This window comes from Ranitomeya variabilis, chromosome 2 (assembly GCF_051348905.1).
Source record: "Ranitomeya variabilis isolate aRanVar5 chromosome 2, aRanVar5.hap1, whole genome shotgun sequence".
NCBI classification, from domain to species: Eukaryota; Metazoa; Chordata; class Amphibia; order Anura; family Dendrobatidae; genus Ranitomeya; species Ranitomeya variabilis.
In genome coordinates this window covers 1,005,827,512-1,005,855,319 of record NC_135233.1, presented here as the reverse complement: position 1 = coordinate 1,005,855,319, position 27,808 = coordinate 1,005,827,512, and the positions used below count along the sequence as shown (strand labels likewise).

The window sequence follows — 27,808 nt, the reverse complement described above, 5'->3', positions numbered from 1 at the left end:
AATGATGGGGTGATGGGGCAGAAGGCAATGATTGGGTTGACAGAGAGGGCAATGATGGGGGATGGGGCAGAAGGCAATGATTTGGTTGACGGAGAGGACAATGATAGGGGTGGTGGGGGAGAAAGCAATGATGGGGTGGTGGAAAGGGCAATAATGGGGGTGGTGGGGGAGGAGGAAATGATGGAGGTGGTGAATTGGCAATAATGGGGTGGTGGGGAGGAGGAAATGATGGAGGCGGTATAATGGGCACTGATGGGGGAGGTGGGGGAAAAGACAATGATGGTGGTGGAAAGGGCAATGATGAGGATGGTGGCGGAGGAGGAAATGATAGAGGTTGTGGAATGGGTAATTATGGGGGAGCAGACAATGATGATGGCAGGGGAAAGGACAGTGATGGGGTGGTGAGGAGGAGGCAATGATGGAGGCAGTGGAATGGGTAATGATCGGGATGGTGGAGAGGGGGAAATGATGGAGGTCGTGGAATGGATAATGATGGGGTGGTGGGGAGAAGGCAATGATGGCAGCAGTGGAAAGAACAATGATGGAGGTGGAGAAGAGGGCAATCATGGGGGTGGGGGAGAAGGCAATAATGGGATGCAGGGGGGTGGAGGACAATGAGGGGTGTGGGGGATTGGAATGGGAGGAAGGAGGATTTATAATGGATTTAGGAACTGGGGGAGGTGGAGGAAGACGTTATTCTCAATTATTATGTCTAAAACAGTCCTTTAGTATAAAGTGTACTCACTTATTATGTATAGCACAGTCCCTTAGTGTATAGTGTACTCACTTATTATGTATAACATCATCCTTAGTTACATAGTTTTCTCTTTTGGTATGTATAACACCATCCCTTATTACGTACCATCCTCTCTAGTTATATATGATGCCCTCCCTTATTATATAGCTTCCTCTGCTGTTATATACAGCTCTGACTCTTACATAGTGTATTCTTGTTATTTTTGTTATTCACAGCACCATCTTTTATCATATAGTCCCCTCTCTTGTTAGATATAAAATGACTACTGATGGAGGAGCCGGTAACTCCCAGTCCGCAGTCCCCTATGGGATGTGGAGCCGCATATTCATCACTGTAATGAGCGGCACCATGTGACCGCTCATACAGTACAAGCTGCGGCGCTGACAGGAAGCATCGAGGGAGCTGGGTGAGTATTTTAATGCCAGCGGGTGGGCGCACAGGGGGTGGGAGGCGGCAGGTGACAAGGATCTTTATTTTAAACACAAAAATAATAAAAAAAATTGATTTTTCATTCCTTCTCTCCAGCGAACACTGCTGGAGAGAAGGAATGAAAGGCGGCTTCAGAACCACATGCTGGGGGGACAGCGCTTACTATAGCGCTGTCTCCTGCACGGTCCGTGTGGTAGTCAGTCGGCACACGGGCGGCACACGGACAGCATCCGTGTGCGGTACATGTTTACACGGACCCATTAACTTTAGTGGGTCCGTGTGATCCGTGCGCTCCCAAGAACACTGACATGTCTCCATGTTTTTCACACACGGTCCGTGAAAACACGCTGACATGTGCAGAGACACATTTATTTTAATGTGTCTACGTGAGTCAGTGTCTCCGGTACGTGAGAAAACTGTGGCCACACGTACTGGAGCCACTGACGTGTGAAACCGGCCTCAGGAAGAGTTTAAAAGATTAAGTGCCCTATCACCTTAACCAGAGTCAAACCAAGCATGAATAATAATGACATTTCCAAAGGCGATCCACACGATCTTATCTGCCTTGATAAGATCCTTTCATCATTGTTTATTTATTTGGAGCTATTGTAAATATACATTGAGCATACATTTGCTGCCGTTGTCACAGCATATGTATTAAGGTACCGTCACACTAAACGATACATAGACATAGACATACATACATAGACTGTGTATTTATACTCTACCAATAGACAGACAACCCGCTGATGGTTTATATCTGCATACTGTACAATAGCAATCAAACATTATAAAAGTGAAACGCACTGGAGATGTTGTGCTAGAATTCTGTAGTTTTGCTCTTGTCACTTTGCAGTGCCCTAGTGATATGGCTGCATAGGTCCTAGTACAACCATAAAAATGACACCTACATAACATTACCTGTTAATGCTGTGTCTTCTACAAAAGCCACATCTCCTTTATCCTCTCTCAAACACCTGACCAAAGAAAAAAAGCATGCATTCATAAGTCATTATTTTATACTCCCCATTACAAAAAAAATGTATCTATAATAAATATATGACTTAGTGCCTGCCAGAGCTAGATTCACCTTAAAAGCTCCCATACACATTAGCCTAATGTCTGCCAAAACCACCGATATCAACAGGTTCAGCCGACTGTCTAATGTGAGTGGGGGTACCAAGGTGTCAGCCAGCAGATTTATTATAGAGAACACAGGAATGATCATTCAGCCAAGGAACTATGGGAATATGGGCTGAGAAACACTGTTCGTCAGACAGCCATCTACACAGTGTTCCAAATTATTATGCACAAAGAGTTTAGGAGTGATAAGGTTAGAATTTTTTTGTGTCATTTAAACTCATTGATGGTGATGTGTGTCAGGGCTCTTTATATCACTGAAAGCAATTGCAGATACCTGTGCAAATTAGTTTGGCAGGTGTGTCCAAGTAAAGACAAGACTACTTAAGAAGGCTGTTCCACATTATTAAGCAGCCTACATTTTTTGCCTAAATGGGAAAGAAAAAGGATGTGTCGGCTGCTGAGAAGCAACAAATTGTGGAGTATTTAGGTCAAAGCATGACTGCAATCAACATTGCCAAGACACTTCATCGTGATCATCGCACAATCAAGAAGTATGTAGCTGATTCCCAGTACACACATGTGCGTGCTGATAAGGAAAAATTGAGGACTCTTTCCAACAGGCAATTGCGTAAGGTTAAAAGAGCAGCTGCAAAAAAGCCTTGTCATAGCAGCAGACAAGTTTTTGAAGCTGCTGGTGCCTCCAACGTCCCCAGAACAACAAGATGCAGGGTCCTTCAGAGGTGCATAAGCCATCCTGCCGGCCACCTCTATCCACTGCACACAAGCAGAAACGGCTTCAGTGGGCCAAACGATACATGAAGACTGACTTCCAAACTGTTCTGTTCACTGCTGAGTGCCGTGCAACGCTCGATGGTCCAGATGGATGGAGTGGAGGATGGCTAGTTGATGGACACCCCATGAAAACATGGCTAAGGCGCCAACAAGTGGGTGGAGTAATGTTTTGGGCTGGAATCATGGGGAGAGAGATTGTCAGCCCCTTTATGATCCCTGAAGGGGTAAAGATGAACTCCATAATCTATGTGGAGTTTCTAAAACAACACTTCCTGCCATGGTTCAAGATTAAGAACCGTGCTTTCCGCAGCAAGATCATTTTCATGCATGATAATGCACCGTCTCATGCTGCAAAAAACACATCTGCATCTCTGGCTGGTATGGGCATAAAAGAGAACTAACTTATGGTGTGGCCACCATGTTCCCCTGACCTCAACCCCATTGAGAAACTCTGGAGCATCATCAAAAGGAGTGTCTATGATGGCGGGAGGCAGTTCACATCTAAGCAACAGCTCTGGGAAGGTATTCTGTCCACATGCAAAACAATTGAAGCAGAAACCATCCAAAAACTGACAAATTCAATGGACGAGAGAGTTCAGAAGCTTCTTTCGAACAAGGGGTCCTATGTGCAAATTGTGACAAAACACTCCGGGATCGCCTTTGCTGAGGTCAAATGTCACGTGGTTTGTGCATTAAACTCTGAGGCGAACAGCAGGGTTCTGAGTAGGCTGACCGTAGGTCAGATTTATTAACGTGAAAGCAATCAAGAAAACAAAACATAAAAATAAATCCTAGCCTGTCCGGCACTAACTAAACAAATACTAACAACTGGGGGGGCTTCTCCCACCCAGCTAACATTACACAGTTCATGAGCACAGCTCTCACTCACGTTTGTCTCACACAGACAGGCATTCTGTGTGCCCCAGGCTGACGCCCACAACCCCCAGCTGGTCATCTTTTATTCCAGCAGTTATTAACCCATCAGTATCCTGAAGATACTGAGCGGTCTAATTTACATAGGACAAATACCTGGGCAAGATATACCTGCCCCCGACTACCAGACCGACATGACTCTTACATATCCTCCCCCCCTGCTCAGACCACTCCGGTCAAGCAAGAACACCCTCGAAACAGTGCACTCGGGACAGGGCATCAGCATTCCCCATCTGCACTCCGGGTCGGTGGTCCACCGTGAAAGAGTAAGCCTGCAGGGCAAGGAACCACCGGGTTACCCGACTATTGTGGTCCTTGTGGAGGTGCATCCACTTGAGAGGGGCATGGTCCGTGACCAGCCTAAACTTCCTACCTGCCAGGTAATACTTGAGGGAGTCGAGAGCCCATTTAATGGCTAGGCACTCTTTTTCAACCACGGCATACCTCTGCTCATGTATATTCAGTTTCCGGCTGAGGTAGAGGACCGGGTGTTCCACTCCGTCCCTCACCTGGGAAAGTACAGCTCCGACACCAGTATCAGAGGCATCAGTTTGCACCACAAACTCGCTGCTGAAATCCGGAGTCACCAGCACAAGCTGAGAGCACAAAGCCCGTTTCAGGCTATGGAAGGCCTCTTCGGCAGCTGAGGACCATTTTACCATGACGGAACCCTTCCCTTTGGTAAGATCCGTCAAGGGGGTAGCAGTGGCTGCAAAATTGGGTATGAACCGGCGATAATAGCCGGCAATTCCCAGGAAAGCTTGTACTTGTTTCTTGTTTACTGGCTGCGGCCAACCCTGAATTGCCTGTATTTTATCGATCTGGGGTTTAACAACTCCTCTGCCAATCACGTAGCCCAAATATCGGGCTTCTTCAAGCCCGATGTGACATTTCTTGGGGTTCGCCGTTAGGCCTGCGTCTCGCAAGTCATCAATCACCGCCTGCACCTTCCGGAGGTGAGTCTCCCAGTCCATGCTATAAATTACGATGTCATCCAGGTAGGCAGAAGCGTACTGCCTGTGGGGCGTCAAGACACGATCCATCAGTCTCTGGAACGTTGCTGGTGCTCCGTGAAGTCCAAACGGCATGTAGAAATACTGGAACAGTCCTTCCGGTGTAGCAAACGCCGTCTTCTCTCTGGCCGCCTCTGTCAGAGGGATCTGCCAGTGCCCCTTTGTTAGAGCCAGGGTCGTAATGTACCGGGCTTTGCCAAGTCGGTCGATTAACTCATCGACCTGGGGCATAGGGTACGCATCAAATTTGGAAACCGAATTCAATTTCCTAAAGTCATTACAAAACCGTATGGAGCCATCCGGCTTAGGTATCAACACGATTGGACTGGACCAGGCGCTGTGCGACTCCTCAATGACTCCTAAGTCCAACATTGCCCTTACTTCCCGGGAGACGGCTTCACAGCGTGCTTCCGGAATCCGGTAGGGCTTCACATGAACTGTGACACCAGGCTCTGTGACAATCTCATGTTTCACCAGCTTAGTCTGGCCCGGTTTTTCCGAGAAAAACTGTCGGTTCTGTAACAAAAACTGCTTAACTTCAGACTTTTGCTGTTCAGAGAGAGTCTCAGCAATCTGCACCTCCGGTACGGTAGGTGAGCAAACTGGACGAGACAGATCCGCTGTTAGGGCAGAGCGGTCTTTCCAGGGTTTTATCAGATTCACATGATAAATCTGTTCTGGTTTTCTTTTACCATGCTGGTACACTTTATAGTTTACTTCACCAACTCTTTCCATGACCTCAAAGGGGCCCTGCCATTTCGCCAGGAATTTACTATCGACCGTAGGGATCAGGATCAACACCCTCTCCCCGGGTGCAAATGTGCGGACCTTGGCGCCTCTATCATAACTTTGCCTTTGGGCCCCCTGGGCCTGTAACATATGTTCCTTAACCATAGGCATTACAGCGGCAATACGGTCCTGCATTTGCGTTACATGGTCTATCACTGTTTTAAAGGGAGTGACTTGACCTTCCCAGGTTTCTTTTGCAACGTCCAATAGTCCCCGGGGACGACGGGCGTACAATAGCTCGAAAGGTGAGAACCTCGTGGAAGACTGGGGAACCTCCCTGATGGCAAATAGCAAATAGGGTAACAAGTAATCCCAGTTCTTCCCATCTTTGTCTATCGCCTTTCGGAGCATCTGTTTTAAGGTTTTATTGAACCGCTCCACCAACCCATCTGTTTGAGGGTGATAGACAGATGTACGTAACGGGTCTATTTGTAAGAGTCTGCAGAGCTCCTTCATACCCTTGACATAAAGGGAGTCCCCTGGTCGGTGAGTATCTGTTTTGGAATTCCCACCCGACTAAACACCTGTACCAACTCCTTGGCGATCGTTTTGGTAGCCGTGTTAAGTAAAGGGATGGCTTCCGGGTAACGAGTGGCATAGTCCACGATGACGAGGATATGTTGGTGTCCACGTGCGGACCGGGGAAGGGGCCCAACCAAATCCATCCCAATTCTCTCAAATAGGACTCCAATGATAGGGAGAGGTACCAAAGGGGTACGGAACCGAGGTTTAGGCGCGGAGATTTGGCACTCTGGACAGGACTCACAATAGTTACGCACATCACTATGTATGCCGGGCCACACAAAACAATGGGATATCCTTTCTGTGGTTTTCTGCACCCCCAGATGTCCCCCCATTATATGTCCGTGGGCCAGGTCCAGTACCTTCCGCCGATAAGGTTTGGGTACCACTAAGCGTTGCACAGTGTCCTCTCCTTTTTTCTCTGCCTGGTAGAGCAAATCATTTTCAAGAATCATGTACGGGTACGCTAGCCTAGTGTCAGGTTCTACGGGTACCCCATCTATCATTTTTACATTTTTCCTAGCTGAAGTCAGGGTAGGATCTTTCATCTGCTCGCTGTGGAAGTCATCCAACTGGACTCCCAAGTCTGGCAGGCAGGGTGCCGGATGGCTGCCTGCCACCACCTCTCGCTGAGTTTCCTCAGTTTCCTCAGTCTCCCCCGCCATAACTGAGAAGGGGTACTGAAGGTTAGATTCACCAACCTCCTCAGCAGCATCTGCCTGTGGGGCCTCCTCAAGGAGCTCGGGACCTCCAGATGGCATGGGAAAAGATTCTCGGGTATAACTACCGTGAAGGAGCAACTGATTCTCCCACAACTGCCAGAAATGAGGAAAATCTCTGCCCAAGATTATATCCTGTAACAATGCGGGAACGAGTCCCACTTTGTGTTGCACAGACCCATAGGGAGTGGAAATACAAATGACCGCTGTAGGGTACGAGCAGGTGTCACCATGCACACACGTTACAGAAAACTTGTCAGACGGACCAGATGGAAGTGCCACCAGGCTGGCTTTCACCAGAGTCACCACACTTCCAGAGTCTAGTAATGCCACAACATTTTTCCCATCAACAGATAATTCACACAGATGTTTCGCTGTATCATTTTGACCCGCATTCACACTCACTAGCCGTGTAACCAAAGACATGCATTTTTTAGAGTCTGTAACGTCGCACTGCATGGGTTCAGTGGTAACAGGACAGTTCGCAGAAACATGGCCCTTCTCATGGCAGCGAAAACACCTCACAGGCCCCCTATTGAGACCATAGTCCGACACTCTCGGTCTCGGAGTGCGAGCAGTCCCATGTTCCTCCCCCACAGTTTTAGGCGACTTTCCTTCACCCGTAGTCCCTGGAACAGTCTTACCGGTTCCACGAGGAGAAGGCACCGACCGGGTGGTAGTGGTATCGTCGGGAAGTCCTTCTGCCACGGCATAACGCTCCACCAACTCCACAAGTTGATCCGCTGTCGTGGGATTTCCTTGGCTTACCCACCTTTTCAGCGCTGGTGGTAGGGCTCTCAGGTACTTGTCCAGGACTACCCGCTGGATTATCTCTGGTGTTGTCAGTACCTCGGGTTGCAGCCATTTCTTTGTTAAATAGATCAGGTCAAACATCTGGGACCGCGCCGGTTTATCTTGCTGGTATGTCCACTGGTGTACCCTCTGTGCACGGACAGCCGTCGTCACACTGAGCCGGGCCAGGACCTCTGCTTTCAGCTTCTCAAAGTCCTGAGCGACTTCCGGGTCCAAGTCATGGTAAGCTTTTTGGGCCTCGCCGGAGAGAAATGGGGCAATCAGATCGGCCCACCGTGCCTTCGGCCACTTCTCTCTCAATGCCGTCCACTCAAACGTTGTCAGGTACGCCTCGACGTCATCTTCTGTGGTCAGCTTTTGCCAGTATCGACTCACATGGATACTCCAGGACTCTGCTTCCGGGTCCATCTCAGGCATGCTCACCAAGCGCTGCGCCACCTGTTGGAGAAGCTGGCGGTCTGCAGCCGTCTTGTCCACTAACTCCTTCAGCTGTGCGGCCATCAAGCGATTAGCTTCCTGCTGTACGGCAGCGGACTGTGCTAGGGCTTTCACCACGTCTTCCATACTGTCGCCTGTGCCACGGAGTGCCCGCGTTCACCACAATGTGACAAAACACTCCGGGATCGCCTTTGCTAGGGTCAAAGGTCACGTGGTTTGTGCATTAAACTCTGAGGCGAACAGCAGGGTTCTGAGTAGGCTGACCGTAGGTCAGATTTATTAACGTGAAAGCAATCAAGAAAACAAAACATAAAAATAAATCCTAGCCTGTCCGGCACTAACTAAACAAATACGTTGCTATCTAACAACTGGGGGGGCTTCTCCCACCCAGCTAACATTACACAGTTCATGAGCACAGCTCTCACTCACGTTTGTCTCACACAGACAGGCATTCTGTGTGCCCCAGGCTGACGCCCACAACCCCCAGCTGGTCATCTTTTATTCCTGCAGTTATTAACCCATCAGTATCCTGAAGATACTGAGCGGTCTAATTCACATAGGACAAATACCTGGGCGAGATATACCTGCCCCCGACTACCAGACCGACATGACTCTTACAAAATGTAACATCACCTAGAATAAAGTTTTCACTTGAAAACTGTTTGATTTCATTTTGTAATAAGCTGATAATGCTTATAACTTCACAATTGGCCATTTTTTGTTCAAAATAAAATAAAAAAAGGTTGAAAACTCTGCAGTGCATAATAATTTGGAACATGCCTTTTGAGTGTTTATTTTTTTTAAAAAAGATACTGTCTTTATAGGCAGTTTGTTCCAAAACATTGCAATTATATTAGACTAGTAGATGGCCAGCTTTAGGCGACAGAAGTTTGATGCTTATAGATTATCCCAGTGCGGAGGTATTTGCTAAAAAGATAATTTACTTTTAGCTACACTAAGTTTTTAGCAATTATGTTATGTATAATGCATTAATTCAGTGACCACAGTTGCTGTGGAAGTGAGAAAAGGAGACACAGGCAAGGGGTGTTAGGTTCTCTGATTTCAATCATTATTTACTTATTTAATGGCCTTTTGCTCAATCTCGAGACATGGTCACTTGGTGTATGAATAATCTGTAGGAAGATTGATATTGTGCAAGCCTAGATAGGTCCATCAGGGTCTTCTACGTCGTTATTTTGATTGTATCAAGCCATCATATTGCTGGTTTTCCTCTTTGCTTTGTTCCTTCTATACCGTGATGCCGTTCTCCAGTGATTGTTCTCTGCATATGATGTAACCAGGGTAGGAAAGTCATAGCTTGTTGATCCTGGCTTCACGTGTCATGTCTGGCTTGATTAGTTCCAAAATTGATTTGTTTGTTCTTGCCATCTGTGGTATTGGTAACATAAATCTCCAGCACCACATTTCGATTCTTTTGTCTTGTTTCTCTATTGTACAGGTTTCACACCCATATGTTACTACAGAATTGACCGGACTATGTATGAGCTGTGCCTTCATTCCACAGCAAAATGTTCCTTGATTTGAAGACCTTGTAAAGTGACGTCATTGTTGATTTTCCCATAGCTACTCTCCTATTAACATTCAGTGTCATCGCTGCATCTTGGGTGATCATTGATCCTGAATAGGTTGAAGTCTTATACAACTTTCAGTTTGGCAATGTCCATCTCAAATGAGTCCCGTTCATACCTGTCAGCAGTCAAATTCTTTGTCTTCTTTGTATTGAAACACCAAAAGCAAAAAAAGTGCCAAAACTAAAGTAATAACATTAATTGATTAAAAATTAATGAACTTTATTGAATGCAGTATATAAAAAATATTTAGTTAAACTCCCAAAGTGCAGACACAAGGACGGACTGTAGGAACCACAGTAATATGCAAATTCTCAATTGCAACGTGATATATATATATATATATATATATATATATATATATATATATATATATATATATATATATATATATATAATATTAAATAAAGTACATAGTATATATTAACAATTTTAACATAGAGTCACCCAATCACTATGACCATATACAAGCGGCCATTAAGGAGTTGTAAACAGTACATCCTATGGATAAGCACAGCAGACAATATCAGATACATAGTATAATAACTAGTAAAAATACCCACTAAACACCCAACACGCGGTTTACAAATGCCTGACAAAGCATTGCTATGGCTTCCACTGCCTCTTGAGACACCTTACTGCTACCTGGATTTACAACTCTTTGATTTTTTTTCTTCTTTGTAGGGTTGAGCGACTTTTATTTTTATAGGATCGGGTCGGGTTTCACGAAACCCGACTTTCTCAAAAGTCGGGTCGAGTGAAATCGGCCGATCCTATAGAAAAGTCGGGGTCGGGGTCGGCCGAAACGCGAAACCCAATGCAGTGCAATGGGATACTATGGTTCCCAGGGTCTGAAGGAGAGGAAACTCTCCTTCAGGCCCTGGGATCCATATTTAAGTGTAAAATAAAGAATTAAACTAAAAAATATTGATATACTCACACTCTGACACACCCTGGTACTAACCGGCATCTTCCGTTCCTAAGAATGTCGCTTGAAAGACCTTTCGAATGCTTCACGGCTTGTGATTGGTCGCGGCGGCCCACGTGACCGCTGAGCGACCAATCACAACAAGCCGTGACGTAATTCTCAGGTCCTAAATTCCTCATTCTAGGAATTTAGGCGATGAGAATTACGTCACGGCTTGTGATTGGTCGCTGAGCGGTCACGTGGGCCGCCGCGACCAATCACAAAGCCGTGACGTCATCTAAGGCCCTTCACGCGCTAATTCTTAAGAAGGAAGGCTGCCGGAAAGAAGCCGAGGGTGAGTATATTCCTATTAGGTATATACTCACCCTCGGACGCACCCTGCTTCTTTCCAGCAGCCTTCCTTTTTAAGGCCCTTCACGCGCTAATTCTTAAAAAGGAAGGCTGCTGGAAAGAAGCAGGGTGCGTCCGAGGGTGAGTATATACCTAATAGGAATATACTCACCCTCGGCTTCTTTCCGGCAGCCTTCCTTCTTAAGAATTAGCGCGTGAAGGGCCTTAGATGACGTCACGGCTTTGTGATTGGTCGCGGCGGCCCACGTGACCGCTCAGCGACCAATCAAAAGCCGTGACGTAATTTTCATGGCCTAAATTCCTAGAATGAGGAATTTAGGACCTGAGAATTATGTCACGGCTTGTTGTGATTGGTCGCTCAGCGGTCACGTGGGCCGCTGCAACCAATCACAAGCCGTGAAGCATTCGAAAGGTCTTTCAAGCGCCGTTCTTAGGAACGGAAGATGCCGGTTAGTACCAGGGTGCGTCAGAGGGTGAGTATATCAATATTTTCTATTTTAATTCTTTATTTTACACTTAAATGTGGATTCCGATACCGAGTTCCGATATCGCAAACATATCGAAACTCAGTATCGGAATTCCGATACCAGATTCAGAAGATCGCCGACCTCATGGCCGACCCCACACTGGGGTCGGGTCGGGTTTCATGAAACCCAACTTTGCCAAAAGTCGGCGACTTCTGAAAATGGCCGACCCGTTTTGCTCAACCCTACTTCTTTGTATTCAGTAGCACTCCCATGTTCGAACTTTCTCCGTAATACAGTATGTCCTTCATTCCATCTTCATTTGTTGTTATCAGTGTTGTATTGTCTGCGTATTTAAGATTGTTGATGATTTGTCCAGCAATTTTGATTCCTTTTTTCTGTAAGTTCAGCCTTCCTTCTGCACATAAATTAAAAAGAAATGGTACAGGATGCAGCCTTGTCTGACACCTTGCTCTACTTTGAACCATGGCATTTACCATGTTCCATTCGGACTGTTGCTTCTTTGCAAAATTAAAGATTCCTGAAGATAATCAGATGGTTTGGCACACACACATCCTTCATGGTATTTTTCTGTAGTCGATGAAGCAAAAATAGATCTCCTTGTTGTCTTCTTTGGCCTTTTCCCTTATCCATCTAATATTAGCAATTATTACATCTCTTGTTCCTCTGCCTTTTATGAATCCTGCTTGTTCTTCTGCCAGCTCTTTCTCAAAGTAAAGCTGTATCCGTCTTTGTAGGTTATTCAGTAGTGTTTTGCTGCCAAGATGTATGAGCGAAATAGTCTGATAGATTCCACAGTCAATAGCATTTTGTGCAGTCCTTGGGGCATTTACGAGTTGTCCATATCTGTCGACACAGGTAAGTGATGACATCAACTGCTGCATCAGAAGACTTTATTAGTTCTATTTGAATATTGTCACATCTAGGTGCTTTTTTGCTTGACAGAAGCTTGATCAAAGCAACATCTTTCAGGATGTTCGACTCTATCATTTCCTGGCTCATATTCTTCTCATATCACTGAGTAGTTCTTGTGGAGGTGTACTCTTTCCATCTTTCTTTGATCTGTTCTATCTCAGTTGTTGCTGTTGGCGTCTTTCAATATGCCCACTCTTGGTTGAAACTTTGGTTGTATCTCTTTGATGTATCTCTTTGATCTTTAGGTATGCCTTCCTTGTGTTGCCCTTCTGATGTTCACTTTTTATCTCTGTAAATATCTTTTGGTAATAAAGTTCTTTGTTTGCTTGAATAGCTGTCTTTACTCTTTAGCCTTTTACTGATGTTGTCTGTATCCTGCTTTTCACCTTTTGCTTTTGGCAGTCAGTCATTGATGATCTTTAGGGTCTCTTCTGTTAACCATGGCTGAAAGGTGGTGTCTTCTGCCTGTTGTTTATTGTTGATCAACTCAAAGTTAGAAACGACCTGTTGTCTAGTCCATTCGTGCAGCTTAACTATAATCTCTGATGTCAATTATCATTTCCACAGTCAGCTCCTGGCCTTATTTTAATAGGAATGATACATATGTAGTCAATCTGATTCTTATAGGGCCCATTCGGTAATGTTAATGTGTAGATTCTCCTTTTGTGATTTTGGAAGAAGGTGTTCATGATGGCTAGTTAATTTGTCATACAAAAGTCAATGACTCTTCCTTTAGCTTTGTTTCGTTCAACAAATCCAAAGTTTCCAAAACTGGTTCCATGTTTGCCCAATTTAGCATTCAAGTCTCCCATGATAATGAGTAAGTCTTGTTTTGGCATTGATTTCTTCTTGAACTTTATCTATCAGGGTGGAGTCGGAAGGGCTTCATACACATTAGATCAGTGCTTCCCAACTTCCTTCCTCAAGGCCCACCACCAGGTCATGTTTTCAAGATTTCCTTAGTATTGCACAGGTACTGGAATGCAATAATCACCTGTGCAATGCTAAGGAAATTTTGAAAATATGACCAGATGGCAGATCTTGAGGACCGGAGTTTGGAAACAGTGCATTACACATCATGGATCGATGCCATCAAAATCCGAACATTTGGACTACTTTAATCTAATGTACATGGGTTCATTGAAGAGGCTGAATACTGCTAGACAATCGCTCCTTAATTGTTCCAGTGCCCCTCATAATGTAAAAACACTTGATGGTGACCTCACAGAGCAGTGCCATTGCAATGATGATGATGTTGGTGCTACAATTCCCAGGAGTCACTTGACATTGGTGTCACGTGACCTCTTCACCCACCAATGGTTGCTGATTTGCTGCAGTCTTTACTACAGAACAGATTTCCTCCCAATAAATTGACTTGATTTTTTTATTCTCTATTAATCTCAACAACAGATGTGTAGTCTAAAGGTGTGCCTGATTTTTCTTAGGAAAAAATTCTTTACTTAGTTCTGTTGTTTGTTTAGAATGGAATTATGCTGTCATGCTGCCTTGAACCTGGTTGTATTTGTATTGTCAGACAAAGTGCGAGAATAAAGTCTCAGAGGATAGTAAGAGTCAAATGGTAAATTTCAAAAGTTAGACTACATTAAATTGTGATGCAGCAAAAGTAAGTAGTATCAAAAACCTACTAAAAACTCCTCATAGAAACACAACCTTAAAAGTTGCATTGTAGCTCACCTAAAGGCGCCTTCATCCCCATAGTACGGCTCTCCAGGACCACGTGTGCACTTATCTTCCTGACCTGCACACTGCTCACACAGGTTCGCCTCTTGGGCCCCTGGGGCACAGCTCGCTGAGAAGATCTCTGAGGCAACTATGGTGGAAATAGAGTGTAGTCAATTTCTAGAAATTATGTCACCAATACAGATCGTTGAGAACTATCTATTTTTTACTTGAATACCGGTAAAAAATGTAAACAACATCTGTTATTTGGTATTAAAAGACAACCTGAATAGGACCTGATACTACATTGCAACTAAAATAAAGTTTAATTAGGAATAAATTATTAATAGAGATGAATAAATATGTTCGAGTGGAGTGGAATTTTACACATTTTTGTAAATTGCTTCGGCGATAATCCAATAATATGGTGATCTCTGGCCTCTGTTTTTCTTCACCATAAAAGGTCATAAGAATATGAGAAAAATACTTATGCTCCCTTTATTGCTCACCTTTCTGGACCCTCTTTCCTCAACATCACCTTTCCACTCCTCGTTACAGCTTCTTACCACCGCCACGAGCGCTGAAATCCCAGGGTCTCCTCACGCTAGGGCTCTTCTCAAGCTGATTGCACAGATTTGTCCTGGGCTGAATCAGAGCTGGAAGTCGCAGCTTAGTGAGAGACCCAGGACAGTTCAGCACCTGCACATGCAAGGTCACGGTGCAACGTCGTGAGCGTGACCTTATATGAGATCACGCAAAACCCTATTGTAAGTTAGCTAGGTGATTCAGCGGTGATAAGAAGATGCGGTCAGGACCGAACAGGTGATGGAGACAAGTGGAGGAGCCGGAGAGGGGAAAGCTAAGGTGAGTATAAGTATTTTTACATCTTATGTTTACTATGCACTGGGGTCTCTCTAGATCCCAGAATATAATAAAGAAGATTACCGTAAATTAGTGGAGAAAATCTTAACTAAAAATTTAATTTACCGGGAAAAATTAATTGCCTGATCGGCTCCTCTCTAATCATTAGTCAATAGACTGGAAATCAGCAGCAGATAATTTTCCATCTGCAGGAATTTGAAGTGTATTTCTATATTTATTGTTTCAGTAAAGATATTGTTAGGTGTCGAGTTCCCGCCTCTGCACAGGGGGAATCTCGAACCATCTCCGCTGCGGTCTCCCACTCTTCTCCAGCCACAGTGGAGTCTGTTCAGCGGAGACGTCGGTCCCAGTGTCTTGCTCAATCTCACTCTGTGTATAGGGTTACTGCTGCTTTTCCAGCTTCTGCCATTGAAGCCGGTGCTGGGCAGCGGCGAGCAGACGCTTTCGGGACTAAGTCCTGCTTTTCCCCTCCTGAGCATGCCCAGGGTAAGATCTCCCATTGGAGATCGAGGGTCACATGCTCAGATACTGCAGTAGATTCCATTGGTCCTCCAGGAAGGTCCTGAAGGTGCTCAACTTCTGTGGCAGCTTCCCATTGGTCCTTCTGGGAAGGTCCTGTACTTGCTGCAGCTATAAAAGGTTCGCATGACCGCACGGCGATGCGCTAGTGTACATTTGTATATGAGTGTGTGTTGATGAGTGCAAGTTGTCCTTAAATATCCCATCCTTATGGTATGACTGCTCGCGTAAGGTGGATGTTTGCGTTCTAGCGCCCGACTTAGCCATCAGCACGTAACACACAAAGCAGCGTCTATTGCTGTGACCGCCAGTGCGGCGCCGTGTGCTTTCACAGCGCTTTCCTGTCCCAAGCCTGGGTGGTTAGTGGCGTCCGCCAGTGCGGCACCGCATGCACTCTCGTGCATCTTTATTAACATTGTTTCCTTCACTCTGACACCTCAGTTGCGATGTCGAGCGCAAGAGGTCTATATGAACTCAAATCCTGTGTCTTGGGATTGAGTTCTGAGACTCCTTGCTTGCGCTCTAGGTGCGGTACCACGGCCCTGTGACGTAACAGGGTTCGCTTCCTTCACACAGGGTGAGGTTAACCCATGTGTGTATCTACATTGTACCGCCATATAGTCCGTCATTACTTAGCAGCAGGTTCCATCTCTGCACGGTGGACCCCGGGCTGCGAACGCACTTTACTCTCTCTATTCTAATTATTTGGTGCGTTCCGCTAACCCTAACAGATATCGTATTTCCAAATGGAGTTTCAGAGATATTTACTAATCAAATTTTCCTATTCACGCAACATGATAATATGGTGTGTAAGAAACCATACATTAGACATGCAGAGGGTCCAGGAGACGGTCTGGTGCCCTGTGGAGAAGTGTATATTCTCCATGCACATGTGTGCAGTCTGGGCCAATACATTTCTATGGATTGCAAATTTTGCATGTGTGAAAGGTATCCTTAAAAGTATTTTCTTATTTTCTAAAATGGATGAATTTGCAAATTCCTTGTAAAAACAAGCTACTTTGCTTTTACTTGACAAAATATTTTTGTTCTCAAGAATGAAGGGATTTTTACTTCTATATTTTACTGCACATTGCCTAGTCTACCGGCCACCTCAGAGGAAAGGATATAGGGAAGGATATAGCACTTGCAAGCTGATTGGCGTTCATCTTGTAAGCGCTGATATGAAGTTAGCCTAATCTCTCCCTCATACTCCCTTGTACCCGTACCCGCTTGTACCTTTTTCAATTGTTTTTTGTTCCGGTTCTTCCCACAACAGTAATTTCTTCTTAAGGAGTACATTCAAAGGAGCGACCCAACCTGCTGCCTCTCCCACCGCAGAATGACAAGATCTCTTGCCTTTCAATTGATCAAGATGGAAGCTACTCGATTTTTTAACCACAGCGACGGCATAGTGCAGCGTAACAGGAGCTGAAATACATAATGAGGCAATAATGTATAAGAATGTTATAAACATTTAATAATTATTTTTCATGAAAAAAATGGACAAAAAAAATTTGATTACATGACTACACCTTCAATAGCATAGAAAGGAAACACCTTTTAGGCTTTGAAACAACAACATATAATTACATATATTGAAAAAAGACACAGGCCCATCAGGTTCACCTCTATCTCTAGATTATCTACTGTATATCCCACAATGCTATTTGTTGAGAGAAAAGCATCCAGCCTTTTTTCAAATACTGATATATCGGCCATTACTGCCTCTTGCTCATACTAATGTATAACATTGCCAAGTCCTATCTGATATCTTATCGGATAGCACTCGCCCCAATTTTTCTCCTGCCAATCAGCAAGAGAAGACAATCACAACAAGCTGGTTGCATTTAAAATATCATTGCAGTCCGATGTTTGTGCACAGAGACAATGGAGAAGATGGAGAAATTAGGTTCTCCATCTTCTCCACACCTGTGCTGTGATTCTATCATGCGCGAGAAATGGATAACAGTAAGATGACACTCGTGTCAAACTCTCACTCATAAGCATAATCGATCTGATTCTCTCGCATTAGAGAATATACTCTGTTATACTATGGCGCGGTGCTGAACAACGCTTTTTTTCTCATGCCGATGTAGCATGAGAAAACAATACCAGCATGCTGCGAGTACATCCACTAATTGATTCACGTGAACAGGAACATACATACAAATCACTATATCAGTTCTAATTGGGCACCCCCCAATGATGCTAAGAATAGTGTCTCCCTGAAACACAGTATGATACACCCACAGTGAATTCTTCCACAGTACCCTCAATTCTTCCACATGGCATGAAGACCCTACTGTAGCAAACTCGGTAAAGTATGTTGACCCTAATACAGTATGATCCCCCAACTGTGATCGCCACACGGCATAATGTGCCTTCATATAGAAAACAGTATAATAGCAGCCCCTCATAGACATGCAAACAGTATAATGGCCTTCACATAGTCCCACACATAGATAGGCAAAAAGTATAAAGGCCCCTTCACATATACCTGCAAACAGCATAATGACCCCATATAGTTATGAAAACCGTATAATGGGCCCCACATAGTCCTACATACAGTATAATGGGTCCCACATATTCCTCCATAAAGTATTAGAAGCCTCACATAATCCTCCATACAGTATTATGGGCCCAATATAGTCCTTCATTCAGTATTAGGAGCCCCATATAGTCCTCCGTATAGTATTATGGGCCCCATATAGTCCTCCATACAGAATTATGGGTCCCATACAATCCTTATAACATTTTTATGGGCCACATATAGTCCTCAATACTGTATTATGGGTCCTATATCCCTATATCATCCTCAGACTCAGAACATTATTATGGGCCCCATATAGTCCTCCATACAGTATTATTGGTACCATATAGTCCTCCATACATTTTTATGGGTCCCATATAGTCCTCCATACATTATTATGTGCACCTTATAGTCTTCCATACAGTATTATGGGCCCCATATACTGCTGCATACAGTATTATGGGTCACATATCAGTGTTAGGTCAGTGTGTGATCAGTAATTTCGATCCATGTGTCTGCAAGGAGGGAGACCGGGCTGCAGGTGCCTGCATCATGCTGGGTCCGGAACTGCTGAGGCTGAGCCGGAGTGGTCCCATGAATTATGGCAGGAAATGCAAAACATTAGGGCAGAAATAGGGAGGCTAATGGAAGCCTTTGCTGCTACCTTGGAGTCCAGTCCCATACCTCGGTGTAACTTACAGCAAGAGATAAGAGAAATTAGAGGAGAGATACGAAGTGTAAGAGAAACTCCAGCAGCAGTCTAATCCTATATCCCGGCATGAAGAGTGCTTACAGAGTGGGTATGCCTCTCTTGGAGGATGGCGAACTAGACCGACGCGCCCACCAGACAGGTGCAGAAGTGAGTGTTGGACTTGTGGAAAAATGGGACACATGTCAAGGAGTTGCCCTACACGAGACAGCCAACAGCGAAGATTCGCTCACCCCACCAAAGGTCATGCTCACTGGAGAGAATGCTGTAACTGGAAGAAATGGTACAGTGAGCAGAGGGGAGCCTCACCCAGAACAAGGCAGAGCCATGGCCCCAGATGAAGAGAAGTGAGGGAGACGGTGTCATTTGCCTGCAGCAAGATTTCTGCATTACCCAAGAGCATGGAAGTTGAAGATGACGGCGACCCCAGTGAAGAGGCGGAGGTAGAACTCACACCTAGTGCACAGTCAGGTGTTGGGAACTGCACTCTTGAAGGAGGAACCAAGTATACGGGTGTCACTCCATGTTCTGGATGGCTGTGAGGCTGGAGAAAACCGAGAGCTGCGGCCTGCTGAGGAAGTGCAGTCAGATGACTTAGTGGAGGTGAACATTGAATGCCATGGAGAAGAGCCCGATGTCGAAATTCTGTATGAGATACCTGAAGTTCTGAGTACTCATGACGAGAAAATTCAAGACTTGCCTCAAAATACTGTTCCGCCCATGCAATATACGCAGAACAATTTTCTTTGACAAAACGAAGTGCAAGAGAGGCAGAAATGGGTGCGAAAACTGTAGGCATCTGGCCCATCTCCGAAAAAAATCGACACAAAGAATCCTCACTCGTGGTATGGTAAGGAGAGAGGGACTGTAAGGAGGAAGACCGGGCTGCGTGTGCCTGCATCATGCTGGGTCTGCATCCCATGTTGCCTGGGGAAAAGAATAGGGGACAGGACAGATTCCATGACCCGGAAAGAGGGGGCGTGACTAAGCCAGGCAGTGAGGAGAAAGCTCGTAAAGAAACAGTTAGTTTCCCGCCAGCAGTGAGAGCAGAGGCATGCGTGCGGCGCGCTTTGCAATATGAGAGACAGCGCCCAGCTAAGCAGAGTGCAGCGCTCATGTGGAGGAGCGAGGGCCAGGTGCAGAACCCTGAGATGCCTCCCCCATTGCTGTCAGACGCACAGCGACACCCATGTGGGACAGAGACTAAGACAGCAATCCTCACTTCGGCTGGCACATAGAGGAGCGCACGCCGAGCAGAGCTGTGCAGAGCAGCCATTCAGGTGACGGCAGCTGCTCAGAGAGACACGTGCCACGAGGAACCTTGTGGAGAGCTTTACTCTTTTGCTCCGCAGATAAATGGACTAGGGGCTCAACGGGTAAAACCGGAGACCGCCCACTTCTGCCATAAGATGGATAGTTAACTATGGACCTCATCTGAGGACCCTAAACCAGCCATTGCCGGCACTACTACCCCCATCGGACTATGGCCTATGGACCCCATCAGGAGCTACGATAAGTGTTATTTGAAACTCAGACTGTCGCACTCATTCTGATAATTTCATTTATTTCTTGTTGTTCTATAAATCATTTTCTTCACTGCTCATTAACTCCCTGCGAGGAGATTACCTTACCTTTACTGTTAAAATAAATAATATTATTATACCGTACTGCTCTGCAATCCCTGCGTACTGCATCCGTTCAACCTGCTTACATGCCCTTAGTGTTTGGTAAGTCTATCATCAGTGTTTGGTCTTTTGTGTCATCAGTGTTTATGTTAGTGTTTCATCAGTGGGTTTTGTGTGTCAGCAGTGTTTAGTCAGTGTATCATCAGTGTTCACAGTGTGCCATCTGTGTTTGGTTTTGTGTTCCATCAGTGTTTCAATACATGTGTCATCAGTATTTGGTTAGTGTATCTTCAGTGTTTCTTAAGTATTTTTCACGTATGGATAAATAAATAGATTATCAAGCTTCTAGCACATACTTTACAATATTAATAGACTTGTATTGGCCTTTTTCATATGTGTTGCTGTAAAAAACGAACTTGTGAACAGCCCCATAGACTGTAATGGGTAGGTGCTGTATCCGTGGAAAACACTGGTAGAACACGGACATGCAACACAGTTGTATGAATGAGGCTTCTCTGTAATCATTGTTTCAATTGGAACAGTCAGGCAAAAGCTAAGAGCTATGTTCATCTTACATTAATAAAAACAAAAACTAAAAGATAAGCAAATATTGAGAACTTGATGGAGGCCTGATGCTATCGCTTCGGGAGGGCGGTAATGTCACGATGAGGGCAGGCTTTGCAGCGTTGAGATTCTCTCCCCCCCCATGTGCTCAACCACCTATCCACTCTCTCTTTCCCCATTTGTGGCTTCTCCCGTCTTTCGTCTCTTTTTTTACCTCTCTACCCCATGTGCTCTGCGCTCCTCCTGTACAAAGATGGTGGCGGTCAGTGAAACATTTGGCTGATCCCGGCAGCAACGTATTCGCGACGGTGTTCCACTGGTGGTACCACACAAGAGGTGTATACAGTGTGTGTGTGTGTGTGGTGCATATGACATAGACTGTGTGTGTGTGTGTGTGTGTGTGTGTGTGTGTGTGTGTGTGGTGCGTACGGCATATACAATGTGTGTGTGTGGTGTTTACGGTGTGCAGCTGGTGGTACCGCTCAAGAGGCTGGTACCTCCAGCAGTTTCCATATTGAGACATCCATCACTTGGGTGTCCCAATATGGAGGTCGGCGAACTAACGCCGCTTGGAATTCTGGGAAGAGGACACATCTGGATGGAACAGGATGTGAAGACATTACAAGGTAAGTATATATAGATATGACTAGTACTTATCTTTCTTGATCCACTTAGGCAGGTAAAGTGGTTAAGATGGCATAGACAAAGGTGGCATGCACAATGTTCAAGTAGATAACCACAGTATAAAATACTTATTTTTGCAGCGCCAACATATTCCGCAGCACTTTACAGTTAAGCGGTATGATGCTTCACTGTAGCACCAAATGGCTGAGCGTAGGGCGGGATTGGGGGTTTTGTGTTTTTCTGTTTGTGTAACAAAACATTTTAATAAAAAGATTTTCTGATTTAAAAAATGGATGGGCGTGGCTAGCAAAGGTCCAAAAAGAGGGCATAAAAATCAGGGCAAAGATTTTTTGTGATCTTTCATATTGAATTGAACTTTAAGAAGAGAATTTATTAAATCTTTATGACAGATTTATAGTGTTAAGAAGTTGCAAAATATGGTATATTAGAGCAAAAAGTAGTATTTTTTGTGACTTTGTGTCGGACCGCCGTTTTGTCTATTGTACATTTAGTAATTGTGTTGGGGCTTAGAAAAGTGGCCTTGGTCAGCCGGTGTCCTACAAATGTAATGCCTGGCATACTCTGTAGTTCCTCACCTGGGACCGCACACGTAGGGGGTGTCTGCCCCGGTCCAGTCCTTGTACCCTTTATCTCGTCACCATTCTTGGTAACACACCAACTGTATCCGGTGCTGCCGTGGAACTGCAATGGACTAAAGTAGCCTTTTTCATCACAGTCCGGTACAAAGGCTCCTCGTAAAGGTTCTGTTGCGCTGAGCACTTTATTACGTTCTTTTATGCAGAGCGTTTCACCTGATAAGACAAATATAGAAGAATTGGTGTTATTATCTGTATATTCCTGACTATATTGTAGGATGACCTTCAAACCATACTTTCATCAAATATTTCTCAGCCCATCAGAGCTGATGTAGGCCGAGCTTAGATCCACCTTCTTCTCTATCACTTCAGCATATAATAACAATGAGCCCAACAATGATTTTACACAATTATATAGTCACAATGTATCAGTGATAAATCATTATAGTGACTCCGTGTAGTGATATATCTGTAATCACTGCCTGTAATAACATCGATGCACAGGGAGAGGATGGAAGGGTAAAGTAGATCCTTACCAGAAGCTTCACATGGTTTTGGTGGTTTTCCAGGGAAACTTCTGGAACCAAAAACCTCTTCCCCATATTCATCCACGCACCAGGAGTAGACATGGGACTGCTGAGGTCGATAGTTGCCCTTTTCATCACATTCCGGTACAAAAACTGCTGGTGAAGGTTTAGCACTGAGCAGTTTCTGACGTTCCTTCAAGCAGGGAGGTTTGTTTGCTAAAAATGGATATAACCAAGAGTTTATGAAGCTGTTTTTTGCTATGTATGTGGTATCATATAATCTTAACTTTGGGAACGAAGGTCCTGAAGCATTGCATGTTTTTTTTTTCTAAAATAGAGATTAAAGGGAACCTGTCACCCCCAAAATCGATGGTGAGGTAAGCCCACCATCATCAGGGGCTTATCTACAGCATTCTGTAATGCTGTAGATAAGCTCCCGTTGTTACCTGAAAGAGGAGAAAAAGAGGTTAGATTATATTCACCCAGGGGCGGTCCCACTGCGGTCTGGTCCGATGGGTGTCTGAGGTCCCCTCCGGCGCCTCCTTTCTTCATTCCATGACGTCCCCTTCTGGTCTTCACACCGCGGCTCCGGCGCAGGCGTACTTTGTCTGCCCTGTTGAGGGCAGAGCAAAGTACTGCAGTGCGCAGGTGCCGGGCCTCTCTGACCTTTCCCGGCACCTGTGCACTGCAGTACTTTGCTCTGCCCTCAACAGGGCAGACAGAGTACGCCTGCGCCGGAGCCGCGGCGTGGAGACCAGAAGAGGACGTCATGGAATGAAGATGGGAGGCGCTGTACCGGACCTGAGACACCCATCGGAGCGGGACCGCCCCTGGGTGAGTATAATCTAACGTCTCTTTCTCCTCTTTCAGGTAACATCGGGGGCTTATCTACAGCATTACAGAATGCTGTAGATAAGCCCCTAATGACGGTGAACTTACCTCACCATCGATTTTGGGGGTGACAGGTTCCCTTTAAAGTTGCAGTTTCTGTTTTGATGGCTACTTTTAATATAATGTAAAGATTTAGGCCTCTTTCACACTTCCATCTTTTTCCTCCCGTTTAAATCAGTCGAGATTTGAAAAAACAGGATCCTGCAAATTTTTCTGCAGGATCCTGTTTTTTCCCATAGACTTGTATTAGTGACGGATTGTGATGGTTGGCCATCCGTTTCATCCATCGTGCACTGGATCAGTCGGAAAATAGAGGTCCGTCGTGCGGAGAAAACGTTCAGAGGAACGTTTTTTCTGCATGTCAGAATAACCATCAGCGACGGGTCCTGCGCTGTCCGTCATTGGCTATAATGGAAGACTATGGACGCAGGATCCGTTACCGTCAAACACAGGAATCCAGCGACGTATCCCGTTTTTTTATTCTGAGCATGCCCGGAATGAATGTTCAAGTCAGGGGAAATATCTCTCTCTCTCATCTTATACCTGAAAATGCAGGCAAGAACTCCTTCGACGCATCCGTCATAACACTGGATGCGTTGCACACGTTTTCCACTATTTTCACAACATCCGTCGATACGTCACTTCACTGCATTATGACGCACCCCGAACGACGGAAGTGTGAAAGAGGCCTTAGCCCAAAGGAGTACAGTCAGTATGTATGGCGAATCAATGTGTTTTCTTTCTAAAAAAAACAATGCTTAATATGGAACCATACATGAAAATGTGATGTGAGATCAGAGGCATACGAAGGCACAGCAGAGGAGTCCGAATGAGAATTTCCTTTAAAGCAGTTACATAGAATCATTGTGGTACAGAGAAGAGATAAGACCCCAAAGGAAAAGGAAAATACAGTAAGATTTTTAGTTCTGGACACAGGATGACTAGAAGGCTGCACTGTACGCCTCACACATATACCAGTCATCCTGCCACGTCTGGTGTGGTACCCCTTATATTCCCTATGAGGGCAGCTAATCATTACCCTCGTGGTGGATACAATCTTCACTCCTACTCCCTTCAGTGTTGGCAAACCTCACCCTCTCTCCTTCACCTGGGATAACTACACTGACCAACTCAGAATAAATGTTTAACTTACAAAAAAGGAGGAGTACTAAGCCAATATAAAATATTTAATCTTAACTAACTGCATAGTTAAATGGAAATATGCACATAAAATCATTTAAAAACGAGAAAAAGTCCACTGTCATGTAGTCATATACACTTTGTTATCCAAAATATTGTAACATCAGAGCTGTATTTTGTTCTGGGCAAAGGACATATTTTGATTACCGGTGTATGTGCATAGGCCTACACTGTTCGTTAGGTGACACTACATATTTTTGGTTGCATCCATATGGGAACTGGACTTAGGCTAAGTTCACATTTGCATATGTGTCTGCAGCATATCGTCTGCATGCACATGACGCAAACCAAAACGCTGCATACATTTAAATGCGTTTTGGCATGCAGTTGCGTTTCTTATGCGCATGGTGGGGGCGATTACATCATTTTCTGGACATGCGCAGTCTAAAGTACACATGCGCATCGAACGGATGCTTACGCATGTCCTTGAGTCCCAATGCGTTCCCATAGACAGTAATGTGTTTTTTGGCGCATGCGGACGATTGCGAAAAATTTGACGCCTCAAAAAATGCAGCATGATGTGTTCGCTGGACCTCGCCGCACACCGCGAAATGACCCATGCGTACGCATCCGTAAGCGAACGCATGCAAAAACATGTCACTGTGTACATAATGTTAAAGATATGTACGCATATCGGATCGTAGGTTGGGCACACAGACGCAAATGTGAACCCGGCCTTAGTACTCACTTTTAGAGATGAATATTGCTGATGTACTATGGTACTTTTCAAATGATTTTGTTTGCATATTTCTCTTTAACTATGTAATTAATAAAGATTAAATATTTTACATTGGCTTAGTACTCCTCTTTTTAGTAGGTTATATATTTTGGCTAGGAGAGCCATTTACTTATTAGATCACTTATACTGTAGGTATTCAGAATAAATGTTTTCAGATGGTCCCCGGTGTCCCACCCTATAGCCCTGTGGTAGCATACATTATAGAGAACACTACTCACCCCCACTAATTATTTATTATGTGGAATGTTTCATCCCTAACCTTAGGAAATGTATTTCTCTAACCACTGTAGATGATTTAACTGACTCCTAATTGGAAAGAATGACCTATAGTAAGTAAGGGCATAACTAACCCAATGTAGAGACTGAGGTGAGAACACTGATAGAATGGATTAGTACCTTTATCTTCACATGTTAGGCCCGGATTTCCTGGTGGAGTTCTTGTTCCCTCGATCTCTTCACCATTTTCGTTAAGACACCAACAGTAACCGGTGCCGCCATGACACTGCTTTGGAGCGTAGTTTCCCTTTTCCTCACATTCTGGTACAAATGCCCCTATTTTCATTATTTTTCCTCCGAGCACACTCTGCCGATGCCTCATACAAGGGGTATGTTCTATCCAAATAAAACAAATTATCAGACAAGAAAAACTATTCACATAATAGAGATGATGTTTCATGGCAAATTGAAGATTACATGATTTTTAGGATCTAGATAATAAGTTGTCATGATACTGACATAAAAAGTAAATTCCTCCAAAGTATTACAGAGACAGATGAGAGCTGTCACCTGACTATGTCTGCCTCACAGCGAATGGCTCCATCAGAGGTTCTGTCCGAATCCTGTTTTCCAGGGCTTCAGACAGAAGCCCCAACAGAAACACTGACACGTGGACTGCACACAATATGAACATTGCCTTAAGACACAAGAAAATCACTATTCTGGCATTTTTAATTTACACTTCTTTTAGGATACTTACCATGCATTATACACAGTAAATGAATCATAATATTTTTACAGCTTTAATAATATGAGGTAAAAAAAAATTAGAAAATCCAGCAATGAAGGCGTTTCCTATCAAACATCACTTTCATTCCCTGTTGCAGTAAAAACGTGAAAACAGAACAGGAGCCTCTGATGAAGCTATTATGTTTCGGCAATTAAACCATACTCATGACATAGTGCCACTCATCAATAGCTAAGGTTTAATTACAGAAAAATTGTATTTTTTCTATATTTAAAACTCTATTACTCCAGAATCAGGAGCAATGGAGTTTTAAATGTAGAAAAAAAACTAAAATTCGGGAGTCCTGAAGGATAGCTGAGCATAAAAAAAGAAAAATGCAAAATAAAGTTGAAAGTTTTATATAACCGTTCAAGCCATAGAAATTCTGCTGACTTTTATCGTGTCTTCTTTTTCGTGCGTGTACCTTCTTTGTAATTTCTTAGCAGTGGTGAACTGACTTTATTGTGTTTAATAAATCCAATATCTTGGTTAGGATACGACCATAGAAATAATGTTTATTTCTGATTGTTGAGGGTTGATTCTAGATAAGGAAAATAATTTAGTTCTGTCACTGAAGAGATAAGAGGTTACTACTAAGGTTAGCACTCACCGCTCTCAGAATAAGCTTCAGTCATGATGGGCTTCAAATTAAAAGGATGTAATGAAGCTTTGTAAACGTCTTTACTATCCAGAGAAATAGCATCTGCTTCTCCATTCTAAAAAGCAAAAGGGTCATGACTCATCAGTGATAATGATTTGCTTTTGTTAAGAGGGTCTCCGACTATGAGATGACCACAACAATCTGCAACGATCAGGTGAATATACCAATAAACTACTTGATTTTCTGCAGTGCCCCAAGAGGATAGATTAAATATTACATAGTCATTAGAGCGAGCGGTACCCTTTGTAGCCATAATGTGCTTTGGTTAATAAATTCCTGATCAGGGAATCCGCTCTATTGTAATATTTTGTAATATTTACACCAGAAAAAAAATGTTTATTTCTTGGTCATCATTAAAGAAGTACTCTCATCAAAATTTTTATCCTCTTAATACATTGCAATTATCATATTACAGTATAATGCACAGTGTACTCATAATCGCTCATTTCGCCTTTCTATCCAATAAATTCATCTATTTTCTCTGCTTTATATAGAAACAGCG

The 27,808-nt window shown here is 44.3% G+C and overlaps 1 protein-coding gene across 1 annotated transcript in view; it reads right to left on the bottom strand.

Moving 5' to 3' along the window:
* LOC143808513 (saxiphilin-like) overlaps positions 1-27,808 on the bottom strand; it is a 104,027-nt gene that overhangs the window by 62,799 nt on the left and 13,420 nt on the right. The window contains exons 3-9 of the mRNA XM_077291263.1: positions 27,256-27,361; positions 26,039-26,254; positions 22,822-23,028; positions 22,286-22,501; positions 16,874-17,065; positions 14,252-14,387; positions 2,108-2,163 (exon numbers count right to left, since the gene is read on the bottom strand). Coding sequence (XP_077147378.1) covers positions 2,108-2,163; positions 14,252-14,387; positions 16,874-17,065; positions 22,286-22,501; positions 22,822-23,028; positions 26,039-26,254; positions 27,256-27,361 — 1,129 coding nt within the window. The remainder of the gene's footprint in view (positions 1-2,107; positions 2,164-14,251; positions 14,388-16,873; positions 17,066-22,285; positions 22,502-22,821; positions 23,029-26,038; positions 26,255-27,255; positions 27,362-27,808) is intronic.